Source organism: Leptodactylus fuscus, chromosome 11, assembly GCF_031893055.1.
Source record: "Leptodactylus fuscus isolate aLepFus1 chromosome 11, aLepFus1.hap2, whole genome shotgun sequence".
Lineage (NCBI taxonomy): Eukaryota > Metazoa > Chordata > Amphibia > Anura > Leptodactylidae > Leptodactylus > Leptodactylus fuscus.
The window spans coordinates 1,513,975-1,534,986 of NC_134275.1; the positions used below are offsets into that span (position 1 = coordinate 1,513,975).

At 45.7% G+C, this 21,012-nt stretch overlaps 1 protein-coding gene across 1 annotated transcript in view; it reads right to left on the reverse strand.

Moving 5' to 3' along the window:
* Positions 1 to 2,481: 2,481 nt before the first annotated feature.
* THOC2 (THO complex subunit 2) overlaps positions 2,482 to 21,012 on the reverse strand; it is an 84,311-nt gene continuing 65,780 nt past the window's right edge. Inside the window, exons 34-39 of the mRNA XM_075260618.1 lie at positions 8,680 to 8,817; positions 7,275 to 7,341; positions 5,596 to 5,747; positions 4,845 to 4,921; positions 4,296 to 4,349; positions 2,482 to 2,850 (exon numbers count right to left, since the gene is read on the reverse strand). Coding sequence (XP_075116719.1) covers positions 4,322 to 4,349; positions 4,845 to 4,921; positions 5,596 to 5,747; positions 7,275 to 7,341; positions 8,680 to 8,817 — 462 coding nt within the window. The 3' untranslated portion in view covers positions 2,482 to 2,850; positions 4,296 to 4,321. The remainder of the gene's footprint in view (positions 2,851 to 4,295; positions 4,350 to 4,844; positions 4,922 to 5,595; positions 5,748 to 7,274; positions 7,342 to 8,679; positions 8,818 to 21,012) is intronic.

The following is a 21,012-nucleotide window of genomic DNA, read 5'->3' on the forward strand; positions in this document are numbered from 1 at the left end:
GTATTAGTGACCCCAATATCTATATCATACAGTTTGTGTCTATCAGGTCTGGGAGAGCTTTAGAACATTTGTATTTGCTTTGTATTCTCAAGTTTTATTAGAAATGTAATAAAAGAATCTCCAGATAAAAATGTCATTTTTTTTTGATTAAGCCATTTTTACTTTTCTTCTGTTAATATCTGATCTTTATCTCCTTGACCGAGTCCGTTCCTGTGAATCCGACCTTCGATTTAGTGCAATTGTCCAGCTTTTATTTCGTTGATATTGAACAGGTTTTATATTCACTCTTAGTCGCTGTATATAGAGTTGCCGGTCAGATTCCGATCGGTGATCGAGTAAACTTCACGATCACAATCAGCTGGAAAAGAAAGAAAATCGGACTGACCTTCCAAATGTGCAGATTGTTACCCTGCTGAAGTGACATAAAGCAGCTAGTACCGTAGTGATACGGCCATGCCGCAATATGACGCAGTGACCTCAATTCAGAATTCAGTTCTGCTCACACATGGGCCCCCACCCAGACCAGGTTTCTCAGCAGGGACTCTAGTGTGAACACAGCCTAATTTATTGCGCTGTGAAACCAGATGCGTAAGTAAATCGGACACACTAGGACCGGACATCTGTTTTATGGTTGCAGAAAGAAAAATCTAATACAGAATAATCAGACTGACATATATGTGTGTATATTCTTATTTATGTTACTGTATGAGCACAGGGAATGTTCATGTCTGATAATGTACAATGTCAGGATTCAAGGTGGTTACACATTTGATACCAGCAGAACACGAAGACACAAAGTGACCACAGGCGGAATACTAGCGGCTTCCATCTTGTGCTTTCTCTGCACTTTGTGTCTGAACCAATTGATGTGTGTGTGTGTGTGTGTGTGTGTGTGTGTGTGTGTGTGGTGGGTCTGACACCCACCATCCTCATCATTTAGCTGTTCTTACAGCAGATGATACACAGAAAATAGAACAGGTAGCAGACAGCTCTGTTCTCTGTATAGTGGCAGACCTAGTCCGTGCAGGTCACATTCATAGAAGCTGGTCTGCAATACCAGGTCTGGCCACTACATAGAGAACAGAGCTGTTTGCTTCCTGTTCCATTCTCTGTGGATCAGCTAAATTTCCAACCCCCAGTAATCAGATTTTTAGCCCTGAAAGCTCCTTTTAAATATTGTGCGCGATTCCTTTTGTTGGATTACATCCAAAGCACCAGATAGGCCAGGCTGCAATAGACCCTCGATACTACCAGCATGACTCTAGCATATATTCTGCAATCCTGTGAGCATCGGGACTGATACAGTGGGTGACATTACAGCCTCCTGCATAGTATATATTGCACATTGCTGTATACTGAGTGATCAGGCAGGGACAGTAATATACAGTCCATTTCCCCTATGGGGTGTCCCGTTGTCAGTGACAGCTCGATCTTCCCTCCAGGAGCTGCAAGTTACAGAAACAATGGCTGCACAATGCAGTTTTTGTTTTTTTTAAGCAATGTCTTGTGCACGTCATCATTTGTAAGGCTATGTGCACACTACTGTTATTAATGTCAATCGCTGTCATAGGACGACAGCAACAGACACTAACTTCAGTGGAGTAACGGGCACGGACAGACCCCCATATCGGTTCCCATTGACTCTAATGTAAAAAAAACATGGACGCTTGGTTTTCATCAAGTTTGTTTAAACTTTGCAATTGAAGAATCAAAAAGTCCTGAGTACTCGCCTTCCTTAAAAACCATGATGGAAGAAAGCGTCCGCCATGTTCTTTTTTTTTTTGTTTTTACATTGAGGCAGAAGCAGTGGACACCCAATGGAGGGGGCTCCGTTTGCATCTGTCATGTAAAGTCCGTTCTCCTCTCCCGGTCACAGCGGACATCACATAACGCTAGAGTGACCCCAGCCCAAGCGTGTGCACCAATACCGTCGTACTACCGCCACCCCCGTACGCCAATGAATCAGATAATAACTAGACAATAAGACACAATACACACAATGATTTACGACCCATTGAGAAAACTATTGTTTATTTAGAAAAAAAAGCTTACACTGGTAGAATTCAGCAGTTAAAAATTTCTTTTTTAAAAAAGTCTTTAAAACTTTTCACACTATGGTTCGGCGGTACAAAGCTCCCGGACTTGTCGATCTCAATCCTAATTTATTCTTCCTTGATTTAAAAAAGAAACATGATGACAAAAACAGACTGGTGTCGGGGGAGCGTCCAGTAGGGGGCGCACGTCCCGCTCTCTGGTTCAGGTACGCTCTACACAATATACAAACAATTGCTCTGGATTAGCACGGAACCTGCGCTCCGGATACCTTACATACAAGGTAATAAATAAAACTCAGCTTCAATGAGGTAAATTCCAAAATAACGGTTGAATAATCGTTTATTTCCGGTTGCAACAATTAAAAAGAATGCATTTCAGGTGGCAAATAATGGCTAAGCTTCAGGTGGGGGAGGGGAGGGGGGTTATTCTGTCTCTCTGACGACTTAAAGAAACTTTGTACACACAAAACGGAACCTTGTATGCGACGAGGCGACTCTCTGTCTCTAGCACATTGTGCTTAAAATTATGGAATAGGTAAACACTTTCAGCCATGTACTGAAAATAAATGGATAAGAAAACGAGCAACACATTAAAATACAGTAATGCACAACGCCAACATTTACTGGATGGTGGGGAGAAAAAAACAAAAACAAAAAAAAAAATCATCTGAAAATAATAATTTAAGAAGATGCAATTGGGCCTCTTCATGGAGAAATATCTGTGCAATCAATAGTGTGGTAGATACGTCTCGTCTTCATCCGGCTGCAGGATCCCTGCTAGTAATTCAAGGTGTGGCTGCAGAGAGAAGGAAGAAAGTAAGAAATAACAGAGTAACCAAGATCCAGGTGTAGAAGAGGGGTAAGAACCCCGAGATACAAGAGCGCTTACATGTATGAGAGGTGCAGGTATACAGACATGGCTGCCCCTTATTACCTATATACTAAGGAGAGCTGACCTTAAACCCCCAGCCCCCCAAAAAGGGGTTATCAGGGATAAAACATCTAAAAACTAAGATACTCGCCTCTCGCTGATCCCCACTTACTACAATCCTGAAGCCACCCCAGGCCCAGACAGTATCACTTATTAGGGTAAGTTCAGACGGAACCAGAACCGTTCCAGTCCCAAAGCCGGTGCACTGCACTGTCACCCCGCCGCGCACTCCGCTCTGGATTAGGCCCCATGCATGGCCGGAGGAGGGAGAGTCTTCAGGCCGAATCACGAGGCGACTGAAGAATGAGCATGTCGCTTCTTTTTCCCCAGGAGCCGGAAGAAACGGCACCGGATAAAACTCCTGAGTGGCTGCCATTGATTTCAATGGGCGCCGTCTTTTTGGTCAGGATTTTGGGGCGGATACGGCCTCAAAACAATGACCAAAAAACTCAGTGTGAACTTACCCTTAGCTTTTCAGTACACAAAAGAAAGCCCTAAGATTCCTACTTGGCCAATCAAAGGGGAACGCCCGATCCTGCACGGTGACCGGGAACTGTTATTTCAGGGCGCTACAAGCCATAGCGCAGTGCTAAGATGGCGCACGTCACAAGCGAGGAAATACTAATTATATTAATATTGAATTGTAATTACAATTGTATAAGAACTTCTCATAAAGGAATAGAAGAGACTTTGTAATAAAGCTTAATAAAAGACATGTGTTTCCTTCATTTAGGTAGGTGAGTTACGTTCACATATATGGAGAGGGGAGGGAGAGGGGGAGGAGGGGGATGCTGGAGGACACACACACAGTAAGGCCTAGGCCGTCCATACAGATGGGTGTTGGCCAAATTCTTAACCTCTTCCTTCCTGCTCATTCACAAGCATGCTCAGTAAGTGCAGATGCGTTGCCAACGTAGAGAGACATTGTCAGACACCTCTGGTAGTAGCAAGGGCATTGGGCAACCGAAACCCAACTGCTGACCCATATACTACGATCACACCCTCACACCGGTGCCGAGGTTTCCGTTCTTCGTGCCAACTTGGGGACCCCAAGAACAGAAACCCAATCCGCTTCAAACATAATGGGGTCCAATGCATTTCTCAAGCAGATTCGGATGGAAACCCTGAAAGGAATCCCGGTGCAGGTGTGATCCTAGCCTGAAACACATCAGGGAATCCAGGCATGGACGCCATCATACACACTAGGGATCAGTCAGGCCTGGACTATAATTATATAGAGCGTACGACTGTTCAGAACTAACCATATATACAGTCCGCTTCCACCATATAGCAAGAAGCAGCAGACTTACCTTGCCATACGCAGCAATCATGATCATTATCTGTGCTTATCCGAAGATTTATGGGTAAGCCATTAGTCAAGGAACAAAACTTAGAATTTATGCAGATCCGTTTTCATGTTAAGTTGCATTTTTGGTCCAATTGGGACAAATTTACAGAGAAAGAAAGTGTCAGACATGGAGGTGAGCGAGGCGCCAGAGGGGTTAATGGCCACAATCAGAGCTATTCTAAGCGGCTAACCCCTTTAATGCAAAATCTGATATACATATATACGTCACACGGAAGCAAATGTAACCGTGATGTTGGAATAATGCAAACCACATAAAAGTGGAACATAGCGGACTTTGACGTTCAGAAATAGAAGGGGTCCCACGACTAATTAGTCAGGTACTTGGATATATCCTATGTATACAGTGATGGGAAACGCCTTTATCAAATGCAGAACATTTGTCACCATAAGACCTGCTACGTTTTATACCGGGGTCGAGATCTCTAATACATCAATGGCCGCCTGTCCCGGTGCAGATCCCAGCAAGTCTCTGCCGCCATTAAAAGGATATTGTTTTTTCTCCTCTTTTCCTCCAGCGCTCTCGCGTTTCTCTTTCTTCTCAGATTTTTCCTTGTCGTGTCTGGATTCCTGTAAAGGAAAAGCCGAAGTGTTATTACCTTTCTCCAGACACAGGATCGTCTTTATGCAGATAACATTAACCCCTAAGGCTCCACATTCCTTCTTTGCCTAGAGAAATCCATTGGCTCCGTCCGATCTGGATGACACTTCATTACGTGACCATAAGATGCCCAGAAATACGAGGACTGAGATTATACCGCGCATCTCCCAAAAGAAGGAAGGCTCTTATGTTATTATTGTCTCCTAGGGCTCATATTTGGGGTAGGCCTTCATGTTTCATTGAACAACAATCACACATTGGATCACGTTTTATTGGAATATTTATCAGAGGCGAAGCAGTGTCCGCCAGGTTGCAGAGATGAGGCACTATAGAAGCAGTGTCCGCCAGGTTGCAGAGATGAGGCACTATAGAAGCAGTGTCCGCCAGGTTGCAGAGATGAGGCACTATAGAAGCAGTGTCCGCCAGGTTGCAGAGATGAGGCACTATAGAAGCAGTGTCCGCCAGGTTGCAGAGATGAGGCACTATAGAAGCAGTGTCCGCCAGGTTGCAGAGAGGAGGCACTCTAGTAGGCCTCACTATTTCTGACACAACGCGTCTCGCTTCTCCGCACCTCCTTATAGGAAGATCTGACGACAAGAATAGATGAAAGATTAGATGGCGATAAAAACTGAAAACAAAATACCTTCTTGCTACTGGAAGAACTTTTCTCCATTTTGTCGGATTTCATTATTTCTGCCTTTTCTTTATTTGAGGACTTGGATTTGCTTCGTTCCTTCTCATTGGAGCGGGGAGAATCGGACGGGCTCTCGCTTTTACTGTGTTTGGAGGAACCACCTACAACAGGGGAAATGTTCGGTGAGAAATAGATTGTATCTTCTAAACAACTTCTATAGTCACATGAATAAAACAGATAAGTGTAAAGAGAGACCACGTAATAAAAGAAGTGATATAATACAGACACTGGACTATATATGGAGTAGAAGAATAAAATGCGAGAGCACCTGGTTGTATACAGTTAAGAGCTGAATATTCTCATAGTAAAAGTAATGTTACAGGTGAATACAAGGATCTATAACATCCACTGCAGCAATCCAAGAGCTACGTAACACTCACGGGCAGTCACTTTGCAAACACGGGCGCAGATGTGAACCCGCCCAAAGTGTTAACTAGCAGTTGTCCTGTCTGGCAATTTATTTGTAAGAAGCCAAGAAATGAAAACCCTAAATATTCATTAAGACCCACGGGACGTCCCACAGCACAAAAAAAACGGTGCGGGAAAAACTACGGCGGCAATGCATCTCTGTTCTTCCAGCAGCGCTTTAGACAGAACGTTTGCAGCGTTTTGCTCCGCAGACTCTCTTACAATTCTACCTATGGGAAAACTGCCAGCGGTTCCATAGACATAATTGATATGCTGCAATTTCCAAAACTGCGCCGTTTTTGGAAATCGTGGGGTGTCCACACTGTGTTTTTTACTGCAAAGTGGGCATGGAATTACCTAGAATGCCATCCACTTTGCCCTTACTGTAAAATGCTGTGATTCCACTGGCAGATGGCAGAGTTTCTGTCGCGTGGGCCCTTGGACTAGAGGAGTTATTCCATTAGAGGAGTCTTTAGGATTTCAGGGTGATGATTATCTTTGGGTCAGGTTATCAATGTGTGATTAGTAATAAGAAATGCAGCGCACCCGATGGCGCGGACCAGCAGAGAACCGCACAGCTCAGCAGTGCCAGTGATCCCAAACCTCTTTTACCGCTCACTGTAACGCGCGTATCACATGGGAGACAACCCTTTACAATGAGAGCCATTGCAGTATACGGCTGCTCTAACTCCCCGATCAGGCGATCCCTCTCATTCTGGAATAGGAAGCCATGGCCAGCCAGACATTGTATTGGACTAGTGATGGCTATAACTGCTCAGTCATTGCCAGAACACAAAAAATTCTCTTAAAAAGGACTTTTAAATGAAATCTAAAACTACAACTACATGGCAGGAGCTCGGACGTCTGACCCATGGCAGGAGCTCGGACGTCTGACCCATGGCAGGAGCTCGGACGTCTGACCCATGGCAGGAGCTCGGACGTCTGACCCATGGCAGGAGCTCGGACGTCTGACCCATGGCAGGAGCTCGGACGTCTGACCTATGGCAGGAGCTCGGACGTCTGACCCATGGCAGGAGCTCGGACGTCTGACCCATGGCAGGAGCTCGGACGTCTGACCCATGGCAGGAGCTCGGACGTCTGACCCATGGCAGGAGCTCGGACGTCTGACCCAGAAGTAAAACGACGACAACTTTCCACATGACAAAAAATGACCTTCTGATCCACGGCATTGTGAGAAGTGAGAACACTCAGACACTTACTGGTTCCGTTCTCTTCTTTGCGTCTCTTTGACTCCTGGTTCACCTCTCGGTCGCTGTTGGAATGATCCTGTTGTGTAATAACCGAGAGGGTAAATGTTAGATAGTAATTGTATAACAGTCAGGATTACTGATCACATCACAGTTATGGAGTCTGCCCAATGTACACGCTACACAGATACATCCCATGATGTATGCTATACATAGTAAAGGTATATAGGACATCATGTGACCCGGCCTTATAGCCGTGGTATAGTCTAAAGACCTCTGTGACCTGCAGTTAAAGGGATTTTGTATTCTGATGAACTAATCAGTATCCGATCGGTGAAGATCTCACACCCGGACTCCACACTGATCAGCTGTCCCGAGCGTTCGGCGGGACCTAATAGGTGCAGATCTGTAGACCCGAGCACAGCCGGCTATTACAGGAACAGAACAAAGAATCGTCAATGAGGATGAGGCCAGTGCCCGGAGGTTGGCCTGACTGGAGTGACTGGTCTGTGCTCGGCCTGACTGGAGTGACTGGTCTGTGCTCGGCCTGACTGGAGTGACTGGTCTGTGCTCGGCCTGACTGGAGTGACTGGTCTGTGCTCGGCCTGACTGGAGTGACTGGTCTGTGCTCGGCCTGACTGGAGTGACTGGTCTGTGCTCGGCCTGACTGGAGTGACTGGTCTGTGCTCGGCCTGACTGGAGTGACTGGTCTGTGCTCGGCCTGACTGGAGTGACTGGTCTGTGCTCGGCCTGACTGGAGTGACTGGTCTGTGCTCGGCCTGACTGGAGTGACTGGTCTGTGCTCGGCCTGACTGGAGTGACTGGTCTGTGCTCGGCCTGACTGGAGTGACTGGTCTGTGCTCGGCCAGACTGGAGTGACTGGTCTGTGCTCGGCCTGACTGGAGTGACTGGTCTGTGCTCGGCCTGACTGGAGTGACTGGTCTGTGCTCGGCCTGACTGGAGTGACTGGTCTGTGCTCGGCCTGACTGGAGTGACTGGTCTGTGCTCGGCCTGACTGGAGTGACTGGTCTGTGCTCGGCCTGACTGGAGTGACTGGTCTGTGCTCGGCCTGACTGGAGTGACTGGTCTGTGCTCGGCCTGACTGGAGTGACTGGTCTGTGCTCGGCCTGACTGGAGTGACTGGTCTGTGCTCGGCCTGACTGGAGTGACTGGTCTGTGCTCGGCCTGACTGGAGTGACTGGTACCTGCAGTACTAATGGCTGGTAATGAAGAGCCAAGTCACTACTGATATAATACTCATGGCCTATCCTCGGGATAAGTCATCCATATTACAAACCTGGACCACCTCTTTAAGCATAACGAGTAATCCTGCCTACCCAGGGTAATGACCATATAACCAGCACATTCCGCTCTGGACTATGTCATACTGGGAAATCAGAAGGAATAAGACACAAACCCTTTTTCTCTCTTTTCTTTCTTTCTCCTCCTTTTTCTCTCTCTCACGGGAACGTTCTCTCGATTTATCGCCCTCTTTCTTCTCTACCTCTCTCTCTTTGCTCTTGGATGTTGGTGGGGTAGTGTGGTTTGTGTAGTGCTGTGGAATGAACAAGATATTGCAAAATTACCGCTCGTTGTAACCAACCTGTAGGTAACATCAATCTGCAAGCACTAAGCCCTTGTGTGCAGATCAGGAGTACAATAGTTACAATTACCCTAGTGACACAGGATGGCAGCATCAAACAATACGCAGTTAAAGGGATCCTATCATTTAAACACTTTTTTTTTTCTAGTTGACACTTCGGAATGGCCTTAAGAAAGGTTATTCATCTCCTACCGTTATCAGTCGCCTCCGGCCCGCCGTTCGGTAGAAATACTAGTTTTTACCGCTATGCAAATGAGTTCTTTCGCAGCACTGGGGGCGGGCCCCAGCACTCAAACAGCACTCAGGGTGTCCCCAATGCTGCCAGAGAACTCTCCAGCAACGTCTCCATCTTCTGCAGCAACCGCCTCTTCTGTGTCTTCTTCCAGCTGGGGTCACACTCTGGCGCCTGCGCAGTTGGTTCTCCCATCAGGGCGCCGGCAAGAGCCGAGTGCACAGGCCGGCCGGCGGCCATTATTTTGGAGGCCGGTACGCACGCATGCACAGTACGCTTCTGTAGTTTTATGGAGAACAGAAGTGTACTGCGCATGCACGCGTAGCAGCCTCCAAAATAATGGCCGCCGGCCTGTGCACTCGGTTCTTGCTGGCGTCCCGATGGCAGAGCCGACTGCACAGGCGCCGGAGTGTGACCCCAACCGGAAGACGCAGAGAATGGAGGCATCGCTGGAGAGTTCTCTGGCAGCATTGGGGACACCTCCAGTGCTGTTTGAGCAGTGGGGCCTGCCCCCAAGTGCTGCGAAAGAACTCAATTGCATAGCGGCAAAAACTGGTATTTGTACGGAACGGTGGGTCGGAGGCGACTGATAAAGGTAGGAGACGCATAGCCTTTCTTAAGGCTATTCCAATATGTCAACTAGAAAAAAAAAAAAAAAGTGTTTAAATGATAGGATCCCTTTAAGAAATCAGCGTAATAAATAAAGGGTTTCTTATCCATGTCATTATTAAATCTTTATACTTTATTAACAATGTTTGGCTGAGCCGATATCCACTTTCAGTCATTTATTGTTTTCGCTATTTCACTGCCAGCTGACATATGTACACTGCGTTTGGCTACGAGTCTGGGTGGATGGGCTCCTGTATAAGGTAAAGAAGAGGATTTATTTCTGAGGCATTTCAATACGTATAAAGGCAATCCTGGTGCCATATGAAAGAGAAGATTCTACCTCCATTCTGAGCAGAGATATCATTATTTGAAACTACAGCCAGGAATAGAAAGCAATACCTATAAATAGGCTAATCCCAACTGGTGATCCATCTGAAAATAACACAGATAGAACTGCGAGCCTGGTGTCATATGAAAGATGAGATTCTACCTGCGTGCCGTCCGGAGATATCATCACTGGGAACTACAGTCAGGACTGGAAAGCGATACATAAATATACCAATCCAAACTAACGGTAATAATACAGATAGAACTGCAATCCTGGTGTCATACGAAAGATCAGACTCTACCTGTATTCATTCAATAGTCACTAGTTGAAATTACAAGACAGGATTGGAAGGAGCAACATATAAATATACCAATCCCATCTGGTGATGAATCTGGAAATAATACAGGTAGAACTGTGATCTTGGTGTCATATAAAGCTGATGATCTCGTCTTTCACACGGCTGCCAAGAAATCTATCTGGCATCCTAAGTTTCCCTGCATTATACATGAGCTTGCCCTTACATACTCCTAGTGAAAAGCAGTCTACAGGTTTCAGATGGCAATAGAGAAATAATTTAAGAATAAATAAGGCACGGAGTGGATTCCAGCTCAGAATTTCACAGAAATTTGTTGATAAGGTAATTATTAAAATGTCGTAAATGCTGGTAGAAAAAAATAAAACTTGCTGACAACTTTAGATACGTGTTAGACTGTTCTTATAACTCTACAAGGATAGCTTTATATCCAGTAAGAGCTTTATATTTATTGTAGATATTCCTCCTGCTGTTATAACCTGATTTACAATAATTTAAGCAACAGACAGAGAGAATTCATAACAGCACTTAGTATAATTCCCAATGTGATTACAAATGGATGCGAATTATACAGTCACTATGGCTAAGAACCATCTATATTCCAAGAAGGCAATAAAACTCCAATATCCTTCCACTTGTCCATACATCCAGCTATAAAGAGTCTATCCCCTCCGCCAAGCATCTCCTCCGGCCACCATCATGTTATAGAGCGCCTTACAGTGATAAATAATATACCTTTGTTATGAATGACCGTTTTGTAGATTTGGAGATGGGGCAGTGGGTGCACTGGGGGCGGGCCTTTACTGTGGGAGCACTGTACATGCTGCCCAAGTAGAATGGGTAATAACAGTGCCCAAACTGCAACCCAAAACCCGCGGCAATTTAACCTTAATACTGTGCAGATCCACAACTGGACAGTTACGGACCCGCAAAATACAGTGGTGTGATTGGGGCTTTACACGGCCTTCAATGATACAAACAACTTTGTCCCGATAGGTCGAGGTTTCTGCATTTGGTACTTGTGAACAATTAATGTTCACTATTTACCTGGCACAGATCTGTATTCTAGTGACCATGCAATGTTATTACAGCCTGGACTAATATCAGGACTAAAGAAGTTTCCAAATATCCAACACTCCAGGAAGGGATCCAATGAAATAAACTTACTTGACTATACCCCTTCCTGGAGTGCTGGATTATTGCAGGCTTCTTTATTCCTTATACAACCATCTGCAGCCGAGGAGACTGAGATCCGAGCACCAGAGGTTGGACACGATTATTGGCTTCATCAACAAGTGAGTCCGGGCTGAGCTTTGGTTTATTTCTTTTTAGCACTAATATCACTTCTACTATAAAACAGAAACTGTGCGATATAAATAGTGAGGGAGACTCCAGACAGTACAATGTACCGCACAGTGGCCCCCAGACAGTACAATCTGCTCCACAGGGGCCCCATACAGTATTATATGCTCCACAGTGGACCCCATACAGTATTATATGCTCCACAGTGGACCCCAGACAGTACAATCTGCTCCACAGAGGCCTCCATACAGTATATGCTCCACAGTGGCCTCCAGACAGTACAATCTGCTCCACAGTGGTCCCCAGACAGTACAATGTACCCCACAGTGGCCCCCAGACAGTAAAATGTACCCCCACAGTGGCCTCCAGACAGTACAATGTACCGCACAGTGGCCCCCAGACAGTACAATCTGCTCCACAGTGGCCTCCAGACAGTATTATATGCTCCAGTGACACCCACACAGTATTATATGCTCCACAGTGGCCTCCAGACAGTATTATATGCTCCACAGTGGCCCCCAGACATTATATACTCCATAGTGGCCTCCAGACAGTATTATATGCTCCACAGTGACCACCACATAGTATTATATACTCCACAGTAGCCCCCACCCACAGTATTATATACTCCACAGTAGCCCCCCCCACACAGTATTATATACTCCAAAGTAGGTCCCCACACAGTATTATATACTCCACAGTAGCCCCCCCCACACACACAGTATTATATACTCCACGGTAGGTCCCCACACACACAGTATTATATACTCCACAGTAGCCCCCACACAGTATTATATACTCTACAGTAGGTCCCCACACACAGTATTATATACTCCATAGTAGCCCCCCCACACACAGTATTATATACTCCACAGTAGCCCCCACCCACAGTATTATATACTCCACAGTAGCCCCCCACACACACAGTATTATATACTCCACAGTAGGTCCCCACACACACAGTATTATATACTCCACAGTAACGCCCCCACACAGTATTATATACTCTACAGTAGGTCCCCACACAGGACTATATACTCCACAGTAGCCCCCACACAGTATTATATACTCTACAGTAGGTCCCCCCACAGTATTATATACTCCACAGTAGCCCCCACACCCAGTATTATATACTCCACAGTAGCCCCCACACAGTATTATATACTCCACAGTAGGTCCCCCACACACACAGTATTATATACTCCACAGTAGCCCCCCCCCACACACAGTATTATATACTCCACAGTAGCCCCCCCACACAGTATTATATACTCCACAGTAGGTCCCACACACACACACACACAGTATTATATACTCCACAGTAGCCCCCACACAGTATTATATACTCCACAGTAGGTCCCCCCACACAGTATTATATACTCCACAGTAGGTCCCCCCACACAGTATTATATACTCCACAGTAGGTCCCCCCACACAGTATTATATACTCCACAGAAGGCCCCCACACACAGTATTATATACTCCATAGTAGGTCCACACACACACACAAACACAGTGTTATATACTCCACAGTAGCCCCCAGACACAATATTACATACTCCAAAGTAGGTACCCACACAGTATTATATATTCCACAGTAGCCCCCACACACAGTATTATATACTCCACAGTAGGCCCCCCCACAGTATTATATACTCCACAGTAGGCCCCACACACAGTATTATATACTCCACAGTAGGCCCCCCCACAGTATTATATACTCCACAGTAGGCCCCCCCCACAGTATTATATACTCCACAGTAGCCCCCACACAGTATTATATACTCCACAGTAGGCCCCCCACACAGTATTATATACTCCACAGTAGGCCCCCCCACAGTATTATATACTCCACAGTAGGCCCCCCCACAGTATTATATACTCCACAGTAGGCCCCCCCACAGTATTATATACTCCACAGTAGCCCCCACACAGTATTATATACTCCACAGTAGGCCCCCCCCACAGTATTATATACTCCACAGTAGGCCCCCCCCACAGTATTATATACTCCACAGTAGGTCCCCACACACAGTATTATATACTCCACAGTAGCCCCCCACAGTATTATATACTCCACAGTAGGTCCCCCCACACAGTATTATATACTCCACAGTAGGTCCCCCCACACAGTATTATATACTCCACAGTAGGCCCCCCCCACAGTATTATATACTCCACAGTAGGCCCACACCCAGTATTATATACTCCACAGTAGCCCCCACACAGTATTATATACTCCACAGTAGCCCCCAGACACAATATTACATACTCCACAGTAGGCCCCCCCACAGTATTATATACTCCACAGTAGGCCCCACACCCAGTATTATATACTCCACAGTAGGCCCCCCCACAGTATTATATACTCCACAGTAGGCCCCACACACAGTATTATATACTCCACAGTAGGCCCCCCCACAGTATTATATACTCCACAGTAGGCCCCACACCCAGTATTATATACTCCACAGTAGCCCCCACACAGTATTATATACTCCACAGTAGCCCCCCACACATAGTATTATCTGTTACTTACCTAGTACGCAGTCCCACGAAGAGCATCATCCTTTTTCTGACTTCAGGCGCTGATGACTTAAGTCAACGTACCTGGGTCAGGGAAGAGGTCACACGCAGCTGTATGTGTAAATGTGACCGCGGTCTAATGGGGAGTCCTGTACCGGATTCCCAGTTAGTGGGCGACAGCGTGCGTGCCCACAGAGGGTTCTGTGTGCCCTCTCTGGCACTCGCGCCATAAATTCGCCATCACGGTCCTAGGACAATATATGAGGCAGTTCTGAATCAAAATAGGATCGAAGTACAAAAGAGAAAGGAAAGGCGGAGAAAGTGATGTAAGCGATGAAATACGTGGGCACCATTTCTAGGAGGACATTTAAGAACCTGAGTAATTTCTTTTTATCTGGATTTCGTATTTGACAAAAGATGACAGCGGCCATTATAGCGGCCATTATAGCTGCCATGGGCGCCGCTATCCAGACTCTGAATGATGAAGAAAGTCTTATGAAAGCCTTAAGAAAGTCTATTCTTCTCCTACCTTTAGATGTCTTCTCCGCGCCACCGTTTCGTAGACATCCCGGTTTTCGTCGGTATGCTAATGAGTTCTGTTGCAGCACTGGAGGCGGGCTGCTTGCACAGTAAGTAGCCATTTTCTTGTGGCCTGTGGGCATGCGCAGTCAGCTCTGCCTGAAGCCTATAAGTTTGACCGCCAGTGCTGTGAAAAGAATGTTCCTGAAGACGATGGAGGTGTCGCTGGAGAGTTCTCTCTGCATTGGAGACACCCCCAGTGCTGTTTGAACGCTGGGGCCCGCCCCCAGTGCTGCAAGAGAACTCATTTGCATACCGAAGAAAACTGGGATTTCTACGTAACGCGGATGCAGAGAAGACATCTAAAGATAGGAGACGAATAGCCTTTCTTATGGCTATTCCAATGTGTCAATGAGAAGAAGAAAAAAAAAGTGTTTTATTGGTAGAATCCCTTTAAACTGCACCATAACTGCACTGGGTGAATGCCCCCTCCAACCAGCACATACCAAAAGCTTTTAGCAAACTGGTATTGAAACAATTGGGACAAAAAAAACCCAAAAACTCCACAGCGAAAAGATCCAACAGGAAGGAAAAGTACAAACCAATTATTTTACATTTTCCCATTCCTCTGAACGCACCCCTGGCTTTGAACTTCCAGAAAACCACAATGAGCTCGTCAAAACCGTGACATCAGCACAAGTGACGCAGCACTGCCTCAGGACTACACAATGGCACCATTCCTTTATTCAGGATTCCACCCCATTCTTGGAAATCGCGGCATGGCCACTTCACAGTTTTTACCGCAAAGTGGGCTTTAGGGACATGTCCTCTTCTGCCAGGTTTCCCCTCTCCGCCCATCACCCAGCTCTGAGCCCATTGCTTGAGTGACACCTCCAGATATTCACCCCGACCTGCTAATCTGTATAAGAATAAATGTCTGATATTCATGAGACGGAGCTGCAATGTAGAATGCAGACAGACATCTATGGAAAGTGAAGAAGCCGTAAGAGGAGCCACAGCAGGAGAGCGTTAAACTGAAATTTGGGAGAAGCTGCAAGAACAATACATGGGACGCAATGGCGCCATTTTGCAGTGGTCTGCTACACGAGCGAACAGGGCCTGTGTAGTTCTCTGGAGACCGGAACATACCAATGCATGCGAAAGGCAGAAGATTCGGAGGAAGACAGGAGTGAACATAACCAGCTACGGGGCAGGGGAAGGTTAGGACGCTGGGATTGCTCGCAACACAGGGAAACGCCAGAGCTTTGTCATCATAAGTGACATAACAAAAGATTTTATAAGAAACGGGGAAAAAATAATGGATGGAAGGTAGGAGTAGAACAGCCCTTTAAAGGTTATTCCAGCGTGCCATCTTTCTAATGATAGACTCCCTGTAGAACACAACAGATCCATTTAATGAATCCATCCAAAAAAAATAAAAAATAATGGACACAAACATCTGTTGCACTCGCTGGCCACCCCATCATAAGAGCCATCCAGTGGTAATGTGAACCTAGCCGTATGCCACCAGTATGCTCGGTCACATGGAGGCAGGAGCTGGACATGCCTGGGGAAGTTTTAAGCTTAATTTAAAGAAAAAAAAAAAAAAGAAATGGAAGTCTTATATTCGTGCCGACGTTGTCAGATATTCAATGCACGCCTGACACACCGCCAACAGCCTTGGCAAAAGCTACCTGGTGACAACAATAAAATATTGGGATGCAACGGTGACACTGCACGTCCTTGTAGCCATGAAATGATAAACTATAGCTCAATGTCCTAACAGTCACCACTTAGCGCAGCTCTCAGTCGCATTTACATTTGCAATATTTGCAAGAACAAATGTGCAGACAAAGGGCCTGAATCAGTCTGTACGGCAGCTTCACAATTCCCAAAGTGGCAAAAATTTGCAACTGAAATTGCAGGGAACAGGAGATGGTAAGCCTATGGTCTCAGCTGGCCATCTTAGCTCCAATATCATATCCGGTACTTGGCGACTGTGCGACGCTCACGGGCGGTCACTTTGCAAAGCCATTCAAGTGAATGGGTTTAAAAACTGACCGCTGGGTTTAGTATAGGAGATCCGCGTGCAGTACGGGAGATCCGCGTACAGTACGGGAGATCCGCGTACAGTACGGGAGATCCGCGTACAGTACGGGAGATCCGCGTACAGTACGGGAGATACGCGTACAGGAGATACGCGTACAGGAGATACGCGTACAGGAGATACGCGTACAGTACAGGAGATACACGTACAGGAGATACGCGTACAGTACAGGAGATACACGTACAGTACAGGAGATACACGTACAGTACAGGAGATACACGTACAGTACAGGAGATACACGTGCAGTACGGGAGATACACGTGCAGTACGGGAGATACACGTGCAGTACGGGAGATACACGTGCAGTATAGGAGACACACGTGCAGTATAGGAGACACACGTGCAGTATAGGAGACACACGTGCAGTATGGGAGACACACGTGCAGTATGGGAGACACACGTGCAGTATGGGAGACACACGTACAGTATGGGAGACACATGTACAGTATAGGAGATACATGTGCAGTATAGGAGATACATGTACAGTATAGGAGATATATGTGCAGTATAGAGGAGATACATGTGAAGGATAGGAGATACATGTGCAGTATAGGAGATATATGTGCAGTATAGGAGATATATGTGCAGTATAGGAGATATATGTGCAGTATAGGAGATACATGTACAGTAGAGAGGATATATGTGCAGTATGGGAGATACATGTGCAGTATAGGAGATACATGTGCAGTATAGGAGATACATGTACAGTATAGAGGAGATACATGTACAATATAGAGGAGATACATGTACAGTAGAGAGGAGATACATGTACAGTAGAGAGGAGATACATGTACAGTATAGGAGATACATGTGCAGTATAGGAGATACACGTACAGTATAGGAGATATATGTACAGTATAGAGGAGATACATGTACAGTATAGGAGATACATGTACAGTATGGGAGATACATGTGCAGTATAGGAGATACATGTACAGTATAGAGGAGATACATGTACAGTATAGGAGATACATGTACAGTAGAGAGGATATATGTGCAGTATGGGAGATACATGTGCAGTATAGGAGATACATGTACAGTATAGGAGATATATGTGCAGTATAGGATATATGTGCAGTATAGGAGATACATGTACAGTATAGGAGATACATGTACAGTATGGGAGATATATGTGCAGTATGGGAGATACATGTACAGTATAGAGGATATATGTGCAGTATGGGAGATACATGTACAGTATAGGAGATACATGTGCAGTATAGGAGATACATGTACAGTATAGGAGATACATGTGCAGTATGGGAGATACATGTGCAGTATAGGAGATACATGTGCAGTATAGGAGATACATGTGCAGTATAGGAGATACATGTGCAGTATAGGAGATACATGTACAGTATAGGAGATACATGTACAGTATGGGAGATATATGTGCAGTATAGGAGATACATGTACAGTATAGAGGATATATGTGCAGTATGGGAGATACATGTACAGTATAGGAGATACATGTACAGTAGAGAGGATATATGTACAGTATAGGAGATACATGTGCAGTATAGGAGATACATGTACAGTATAGGAGATACATGTGCAGTATAGGAGATACATGTGCAGTATAGGAGATACATGTACAGTATAGGAGATACATGTACAGTATGGGAGATATATGTGCAGTATAGGAGATACATGTACAGTATAGAGGATATATGTGCAGTATGGGAGATACATGTACAGTATAGGAGATACATGTACAGTAGAGAGGATATATGTACAGTATAGGAGATACATGTGCAGTATAGGAGATACATGTACAGTATAGGAGATACATGTACAGTATAGGAGATACATGTACAGTATAGGAGATACATGTACAGTATAGGAGATACATGTACAGTATAGGAGATACATGTACAGTATAGGAGATACATGTACAGTATAGGAGATACATGTACAGTATAGGAGATACATGTACAGTATAGGAGATACATGTACAGTATAGGAGATACATGTACAGTATAGGAGATACATGTACAGTATAGGAGATACATGTACAGTATAGGGGATATATGTACAGTATAGGAGATACATGTACAGTATAGGAGATACATGTACAGTATAGAGGATATATGTACAGTATGGGAGATACATGTACAGTATAGGAGATATATGTGCAGTATGGGAGATACATGTACAGTATAGGAGATACATGTACAGTATAGAGGATATATGTGCAGTATGGGAGATACATGTACAGTATGGGAGATACATGTACAGTATAGGAGATATATGTGCAGTATAGGAGATACATGTACAGTATAGGAGATACATGTACAGTATAGAGGATATATGTGCAGTATGGGAGATATATATACAGTAAAGTGACCAATCTGTGACAATGAACGTTCTGCTAGAAATCAATCCCCTGATCCATATTAGCGGAGGATAGTGTTTGGATAAAATGGACATGCCTTGCCTATGTTAGTTGGGTGAGTGGGCTATAGCAGGGGTCCCCAACCCTCAGAGTGCGGACCAGGACTGGGCCATTGGGAGTTTTTTGCCGGTCCGCGGGCTAGCCCGAGTCTTAGGCCTGGTTCACATCTGCATTCGGTAATCTGTTCACAGAGTGCGCCTGGGGACCTCCGAAACGAAATACCGAACGCATTGACAAGTGATGAGCAATGAAAGAACATGGACCCCATAAAGGAAAGTACTTTTCTCTCTGCATGATTTGTGTGGAAACCGCGCAGAAAACACACGGACCCCATTATAGTCTCTGGAGTCCGTGTTCTTTCATTGCTCATCGCTTGTCAATGCATTCGGTAATTCGGGGTCTCCAAGCGCACTCCCTGAACAGAATACCGAATGCAGATGTGCACCAGGCCTTAGCTGGATACTACGCGCTAGGCCGCTTTGCTATGGTAATGTGTACGCTATTGGGTAGTGCAGCGACTGAGGCCAATGTAGCAGCTAAGAATGCCGCACTATCTAATAGTGTAGACATTACCACAGCGACGTGGCCTAGCATAAAGTATCCAGCCTCGGGGTCTCACAATTTGCCATGTCCGCTCAGGTGCCTGTGTCACACCTGCCTTCCCCGCACAGCACCCGATGCAGATGGAGCCCACCTATAACCCCACACCATATAGCCAAAGCCCCAGCCGAGGAAAAATGATCTTGCTTGAAGTCGGTCCCTGGTGCAAAAAAAGTTTGGGGACCTCTGGTCCATAGCACAGACTACATCAGCTGACAAGGAATGGAGAAAAAGTGCAAACAGATGGGCGTAGGAGAATGGTGGCTCCACTTATGAAGCGTGCTCGCTCTACTACCACAAATGTAGAACTAACAGGAGGAGACAAAGAGAAGTCACTGTCAGCCGCCCAAAATAACCGCCCCAATAACATTCATATGGCCTTATGGAGACTAGGTAACAAGGTTGTCCTGGTTAGAGATGAAGTTAAGGCCTTATGCACACATCGCCTGTCTATCTGATTACTTGCATCCATGTAAGTGGGGATAGCACATGGAACCAGTCACAAACATCAGTGTCCGGCTGCAGAAACGGTCCTCACAAATCTAAGCATAGCCCACTCCATAGCCCACTCCATAGCCCACTCCATAGCCCACTCCACAGCCCACTCCACAGCCCACTCCACAGCCCACTCCACAGCCCACTCCACAGCCCACTCCACAGCCCACTCCTGTCTGCAGATCGGACTGCACCTTACAAGTGGATTGTGGATGATACTGAGACAATGCAGACAAGTCAGTAACGTCCACTATAGTTTGGTGCATGTGGCCAGAATGTGTATTATTGTCTACATTATACATGACATCAAGGCCCTTCTTTCTCATTCACTTAAAGGGATTCTATCTTTAAAAGGAAATTTTTTCCTCGATCACATGTAGGAATAGCCTTAAGAAAGTCTCTTCTTCTCCTACCTTTAGATGTCTTCTCCACGCCACCGTTCAGTAGAAATCCCGTCTTTCATCGGCATACAAATTAGTTCTCTCGTAGCACTGGGGGCGGTCCCTAACGCTCAAACAGCACTAGGGGTGTCGCCGATGCTGTGAGAGAAATCTCCAGCGCCGCCTCCATCTTTTTCAGGAACGGCCTCTCTGCGCGTCTTCTTCCGGCACTGGGGGGTCAAACTTCTAAACTTTGGGAAGAGCCGACTGCACATGCCTGCGGCCACAAGAAAGATGGCCACTTACACAGTAAGTAAGCGGCCATTTTCTTGTGGTCTGTG